General features: G+C 23.5%; 1 protein-coding gene across 1 annotated transcript; it reads right to left on the bottom strand.

Annotated features, from left to right (window-relative positions):
• Positions 1-4953: 4953 nt before the first annotated feature.
• Positions 4954-6443, bottom strand: LOC128867794 (uncharacterized). Its single transcript, XM_054109298.1, has 2 exons — positions 5873-6443; positions 4954-5815 (listed from the first exon to the last, which is right to left on the bottom strand). Exons 1-2 carry the CDS (start codon positions 5940-5942, stop codon positions 5076-5078), a joined length of 810 nt encoding a protein of 269 aa, XP_053965273.1. The 5' UTR covers positions 5943-6443; the 3' UTR covers positions 4954-5075.
• Between the last annotated feature and the right edge of the window lie 1109 nt (positions 6444-7552).

Below are 7552 nucleotides of genomic sequence, written 5' to 3'. Positions count from 1 at the left end.
CAAAGGAATCATAGTAAAAAATATGATTATTATATTTTTTATATGCTACCCAGTGTGTACCATTACCATCATTATTATCTAAATTTATTATTCCACATTCTTTATCTTTTATCTTTTCTGGTAATCTATCTTTCATGAATACACCCCTAAAATTTGCTATATTAAATTTTCTAGCATATTTTTTTAAATCATAATTACTTAATGGTTTAATTGGAATTAATTCAAAATCAAATTTTTTTTAAGTAACATACCATTACCAGATTTTTTAAGTAACATACCATTACCAGATTTTATATTTTTTTCTTCTAATGCTTTATTATGACGTATTTTTTCTTCTAATAATTTATCGTTAGTTTTTTTATCATTATATGCTCTATATAATGTTGTTCCTGCAGTAACTGCAGCTCCTATTGCTGGAATAAGTGGTAATAGTGCTGGTAAAAATCCGCCAATTTTTTCATTATTAAAACTTTGTAACTGAGACATAGATAATTTTAATATAAAAATTTTAAAAGTAGTTTTATTATTATCTAAATGTTTTTTTATTGAATTAATTTGTTTTCTAGTTAATGGTAAATATGTTTCATTCATTACACTTTCTTTAGTTCTTTGTAATTGAATTGGTTCTAATTTTATAGTAATATCTGTTTTATTTTTCATAGCATCATAAACTTGTTTTTGTTGATCCTCATTTAGAGATATTGGATATTTAATATATCGTCCACATTTTGGAATAAAATTAATTTCATTTTCATTTGTATTATGTTCACTTTGTGAACCGTTAACAGAGTCAACATTTATCAATTCTTCAGTTAATGAATTGTGAGTTGTTAAACCCATACCCATTTTTCTTTTAAATTTCATAGCATTAGTAGTTAAATATGCATTTACTTTTTCTGATAAACTAGCATCTTTTGCTGAAACTCTTGACCATGCTTTATCTTCTAAAATTTTATCAGCTTCATGTCTTTTCTTTATATCGTTACTTTTAGAATATGCAATATCATGTTCTTTAGCTGCTTCATCTAATTTATTAATTGGATGTATATCTTTTTCAAGTTTTAATTCAAGATTAGTACCAGGTCCTAAATAATTATATCCTGGAGAATGTAATTCAAATGGAAGATTATTTATAAGATTATTTATAATACCACTACCATAATATCGCACCATTTATTATAATAGAAAATGTGATGTATTTATTTATTTATTTGGATAATTATTAATCATGAACTGAAGGTAAACTTGAAATATCATCATCAACTTTTTTATTAATATTAGACAATTCGTTTTTATTTTTCTTATTTATTTTAGTTACATTCTTTAAAAGTTCCTCTGTTAAACTATTTGATTTAGTCTGTCGAGAATTGTATTCATTTGTCGAGAATTGTCGAGAATTGTCTTCTTTTGTCGAGAATTGTCGAGAATTGTCTTCATTTTTAGTGTTTTTGCCAATAATTTCAATACCAAGTAATTTAAGTCCATTATTAAGAGAATCGCGTGAAATATGATTTTGTTCGCAAAATTTTACTTTAGTTAATTTTAAAGTACTAGCTTGTTCTAAATAATTAATAGCTAAATTTCTTTCTCTAATTTGTTTAAGTTCTTTAGCATTTTTTGGAATATGAATATTTTTTGAATTTCTAAAACTTTTTGTTTTCCCTTGTAGTGATACAAGTGGTGAAACAGTTCTAGTAGAAGGGCTTGGACGATTGTATAAATTAGTTATATTCTTATACATTTTATTAATTTTAATTTATTTATAAAAAAATTTTTTAAAATAATTATATTTTTCTTAGTGTTTCAATATAAAAAAATATTAAAAATTTTTATTATAATAAATGTCGAATATACATACAATTGAAGAATTTAAAACAAATACTGATGTGCCTATCTTGAAATTAAGAGGATCTAGTATAAAACTATTAAATAAAGAAGAAATAGAAAAAGAGGTTAAACAAACACAAGAATTTATTAGGCAACATAAATCTCAGTTTAATAATAGAAGTGGTTTTGTTCAATGTTTAAATGATGCACTTAAAAATAATGATCATGTATGGCATGAATATGCTGTTTGTATTATGAAAAGTGTTAAAAATATTAAAGATTATAATATTGAATTACATTCAGAATCAAATAAAATATTAGTAAATGAATTATTAAATGAGAAAGCTATATTAGAATTTAGTTTAATGAGTTATGAAGAAATTATTGGCAAATTAAATGATGATATGTATGAGTTACAAGTAAATTATGATATTCTTGAATCAGAACATAATAACCTTATAAATAGCATTGAAAATAAAAACGCTGCATTAGCTGAAAAATATAAGAACAATTTTATTAAAAGACAAAAAGCTATTGAAGAATCTAAAACAATGAAGATTGGACTAGTAAATAAAAAAATTACAACACAAAAACTCAATGATTTATTGAAAAGTGTAAGTAAAATGAAATAAAAAAAAAAATATTGTTAATAAATGAATACTTGTGTTAATATTATTCCATATCAAAATGATTGTATATCACAGTTATACATAATTGATGCTAATAATAAATATAATGGAGGATGTAGATGTGTCATAATGGATCCGTCTTTATTAAAATTAATTTCTATTGTAATTTTTATTGTAATTGCAATTCTTATATTTTATGCAATATATTTAGATATACAAAAAAAGGTAATTGAAAATGAATGTAAAAAGATTAACAAAAAAAAAAATATTAAAAATATTTAGGATTTTTTCTATTGCATTAAATGAATAATTGTAAAAACAATTTTGATAAAAATAATCAATTATCAAAAATAGATTTTATTATTTCAAATGGAATAGATAAAATAATGCAAAATGAATACATTTCAATGGTACTAATTATTATTCTATTAATAATGTTTTTTTATAATTTGATAAGACAATTAAATACAAGACTACAATTATTTTAAACATAGGTTTCGACCTAGTCAAAACATATTAGTAAATTTTTAATAATATTTTTTAGTTAAATAAATGAAAGAAGAAAAAGGTATCGAATCTTATGACTTTTATGAACATTTGCCATCTAATTCTACACTATTAAATGAATATGGAAGACCAATAGAAATAAATATTAATAATCAAGACATTAAAACGTTACCATCAAAAAGTTTACTTAATATTAGAGGTCAAATTATTGCTAAAGATAAAGATGGTAAAATATTAGATAAACTTAATCCTGATAAAATAAATTTTGTGAATAATGGTATAATAAATCTGTTTAGTAAAATTACATATTTTATTAATTCAGTTGAAATTGATAAAATTGAAAATCCTGGAATAACAACAACAATTAAAGGCTTAGCATCATTTTCTAATGATTTATCATTAAATAATGCTGGTTGGCAAATTGTAAATAAAGGTAGTGTTTGTAATAAGAAAGGTTATTTTTCTGTTAGCATTCCATTATGTATATTAATTGGGTTTTTTGATGATTACAAAAATTTCATTTTTAGAATTAATCAAAAATTAGAATTAATAAGATCAAATGATGATACAAATTGTTTAATTATTGATAATAGTTTAAGTGATCATACTTTTTCTATTGATATTAATCAAATTATATGGAGAATGCCTCATGTTAAATTTTCAGTTGAAGTTGATCATGAAATTAATAAAAAAATTTCAAATAATACAAACTTTCAAATGTATTTTAGAAATTGGAGATACTATTGTACTACTGCAATTCCAGCTGTAAAGACTTATACCTGGAATATAACATCATCTAGTGCTAAACCTAGATATTTTCTTATTGCATTTCAAACATCAAGAAATCAGAATAATTATGAAGACAATAGTAAATTTGACCATTGTAATTTAGAAAATGTTGTAGTTAAATTAAATACAAATAGATATCCAAACTATGATATGCAACTATCTATTAATCAAAATAAATTTGATACATTATATAATATGTTTCTAGATTTTAAAAATTCATATTATGGTTCTAGTATAAATAATTTACCAATAGTTAATTGTGATACATTTTTAAAAGAATATCCAATAATATGCATTGATACATCTAAACAGAATGAGGTAATTAAAGAGGCTGCTATTGATATTAAAATTGAATTTAAATGGACAGAAGATTTTCCATCAAATACAGTCATTCACTGTTTAATTATTAGTGATGATAGTTATTCATATAATCCACTAACAAATCAAGTAATGCATGTTTGACTTGTTTTTTTTTAATTTTTATAAAATTTAAATTAACTAAAAATTAATTGAAATAAATATGTAATTAATTATATTAATAGATTAAAAAAATTTGTCTAAAATTCTAAATTATGGATGGTCATTTAAAAGTTACTAAATTAGATAATAAAATTAAATTAACTATTCAAAATTTTGATACTCATAAACCAATAAAAAGATTAAATGAAATATTTCCGAATATTATTAGAGCAATTATTTGTGGACCAAGTAATTGCGGAAAAACAAATGTATTATTAAATATATTATCAAAGATTTATTATTCTGATATAATAATTTGTTCAAAAACTTGCTATCAAGAAAAATATAAATTTTTAGAAGATATGATAATTCAATTCAATAAATTGTGTGTTAAAAATGATTTGGAATCTAAAGATATAAAATGTTTATCAATTCAATCTCTACCAACACCTGAAAATATTAAACCATATTCTGTAATAATATTTGACGATATCTCTACAGAACAACAAGATAATATTGCCAATTATTTTGCTTATGGTAGACACAATAACATTTCTTGTTTTTATTTATGTCAAACATATTCAAAAATACCTAAACAATTGATAAGAGATAATGCAAACTATATAATTTTATTTAAACAAGATAAGACTAATCTGAAACACATATTTAATGATCATTGTAATGATATTGATTATGATATTTTAAAAAATATGTGTATTCAATGTTGGAAAGAACAGTTTGGATTTTTAGTAATAGATAAAGAACAAGAAACAAATGATGGTAGATATAAAAAAATGTTTGAATTTTTCTTTACAATATAAAAAAATGTTTGAATTTTTGTTTGAATAAGATTTTTATTTTTTATTATATCCAGTTATTTTGGAAATCTTTATATTTTTCATTTTTTTCATCAAAAACTATATCTAATATTTTTCTATATTTATATAATCCATCAATGGTTATATCTAAATTTTGCAATTTTTGGTATTGTGTTACCAAAAAGCCTATATAACGTAATTTACAAGCATAGCTTTCGCTTATCTTAAATTTTTTATATATATCTTTCATAGTTGTATATTTACATTTTACACCAATTTTTTTATAACCTTTTTCTAATTGCAATTTTCTTGCATATTCTTCTAAAATTAATCCTATTGTACAATTTATATAAAAAGTATTTTTCTTATTTTGTAATAATAATTTATTAATTTTATATAATTTTGTAATATTATCATCAATACTATCTTTTTGTAAATTTTGTATAAATTCATTATCAATTTTAAAATCTAAACCAACTGGTTTAGATTGGTTTACACGTTTTGATTCCAATAATTCTTTTAAATCGATGAAATCAAATTCTCTTTTATCTTTCTTATAATTTTTTTTATCTTTTTTATCCATAAACATATTATCCAAAAAATTTTTATATTTTTCATTTTTTAATTTTAGGCCATTGCCTTCAAATATATATTTTTCTTTTAGTTGATTAAAAGAAGAAATACGTTTTTCTATACAAAAACTGGTGAAGGTTTCAAGATCTTTAAAAAATTTTTCCCCTTCTTCATCAAATCCATCCTTGCTTTCATCGAAATCCATACTTTCTTCTGAAACAAATAAATAAATTAATAAAAACTTAAAAAATTACAAAAAAAAAAACTTACCAGCCATAGTTATAAAATCTTTTTGTTTTGTTTTTTTTTTGCGTCCACCCTCTTCTAACGCTAAATACATACTGCACTTGTAACCATGTTTGACAAAGTCAAACGGTTTCGACAGAGTCGAAACATGTGTTGATGTATAAAAGCTTATCAAATATTATGCTTATCTTGCAGTTTGTGACTCGTATTCAACAGTATTTCATTTTTTTTGGTTTGTGCTTATGCTTATTCTATTTATAGATTGTGAGCAATGTTGATAAGATCAGCATTGCTTGCTTTGCATACTACTCAGCTGTAATTACATTACTTCAGAATATGATGTTTAGATGAGTTGGTTAAGCAGTTGGAATTATAACAATAATTTTGTTGCAAGTTCAAATCTGACTCAAAGACTCTTGTTTTGAGGAGTTCGTCGTTTTTTTTGAAAGGTACTTTAAAAAATAAATGTATCCTTTTTTGTTTTTTTTTTTTGAATAGATTACTTTAAATATTTTGTAATAAATATTTTAACATTTTTTCACTTAATAGACATCGACCCAACACAAAATTTTAACTGTACCAACCTAAATATTGATTACTAGTACATCAAAAATAGATATCTTTAATATCTTAAAAATATTAACTACGAGTAACTATAATTTAAGGTTGGACTCATCGACCCACATCAAAATTTAACGTTTATTTTTTGAGATAATATAAGCTAAAAAAATGAGTTAAATGTTAAAAAATGTTAAAATTTTGAGTAACTGTAAGTTAAAAAAATGAGTTAAATGGTAAAAATGTTAAATTTTTGAGTTAAAATGATAAAAATGTTAAAATTTTAACATTTTTGATATTGTCTTGTAGTCCGGGATATACATACTACTGACACATAAGCTTATTGAGTCCGATGTCTGTGCTCTCATCGATCATTATGGAAAATTTGTTTACTTTTCATTTTTTAACTAAATTGTCTTTTTCTTCTTTTGCCAATCCATTTTTTATTATGTTGGTGCACTTCTTTCTTCCGAGCTCAGAGTTTTTTATTATTTCAGAATCGGGCACGATTTCTTTTAAGAGTGGGATCAAATGATCCACCACTTGCAGCGCAACATTATGCTCAGCGAATAACATGCTAAGTCTTATTTCGAGATTTCTGGAACCATTTGGTTTACTCGCCTTTTCTAAAAAAAGCTGTTTATTTTAGATGTCTTTTTAATTGCCTTCATATTTTTTGGTGCATTTTAGTTTCGCCGTGCTTCTGTTAATCAGACTTGCTCGTTGGCCACAGCTTCAAACTATCCACTAAAATTTCGTCGTCAAGCCACTTGTTATCGAACTTTTGTTTCCGATACTTGCATTGTTTTTCCTGGTGTTCCTTCGAAGAGTCAGTCGAAGAGCAGGAGCTCATTTCTGTAAAATATATGCATTTTAAATATAAAAAAAGCCAAAACTAAAATAATTGTAAACTTACTTCAAAAGTGAAAAGCACCAGAAAACGTGGGACAACTAACAATTTCCGCGCAAAGAAAAAATCGTGCTAGCGTTAACGAAGAAAAAAACGGAAATGTTGCCATATTAACGCTTTTAAAAGTATGCTGCCATAAGGAAAAGAAGTCTGGCATGAAATCTTACTGCGGATTTTTATTTTAAATGAACTTTTTTAAGTTTACCCCGCTATTTAAAAGTTGTTTCTGTCCTTCT

The sequence above is a fragment of the Anastrepha ludens genome, chromosome 6 (genome assembly GCF_028408465.1).
Source record: "Anastrepha ludens isolate Willacy chromosome 6, idAnaLude1.1, whole genome shotgun sequence".
NCBI lineage: Eukaryota > Metazoa > Arthropoda > Insecta > Diptera > Tephritidae > Anastrepha > Anastrepha ludens.
Note: the sequence above shows the minus strand (reverse complement) of the source record. Positions and strands in the feature narration are given on the sequence as shown.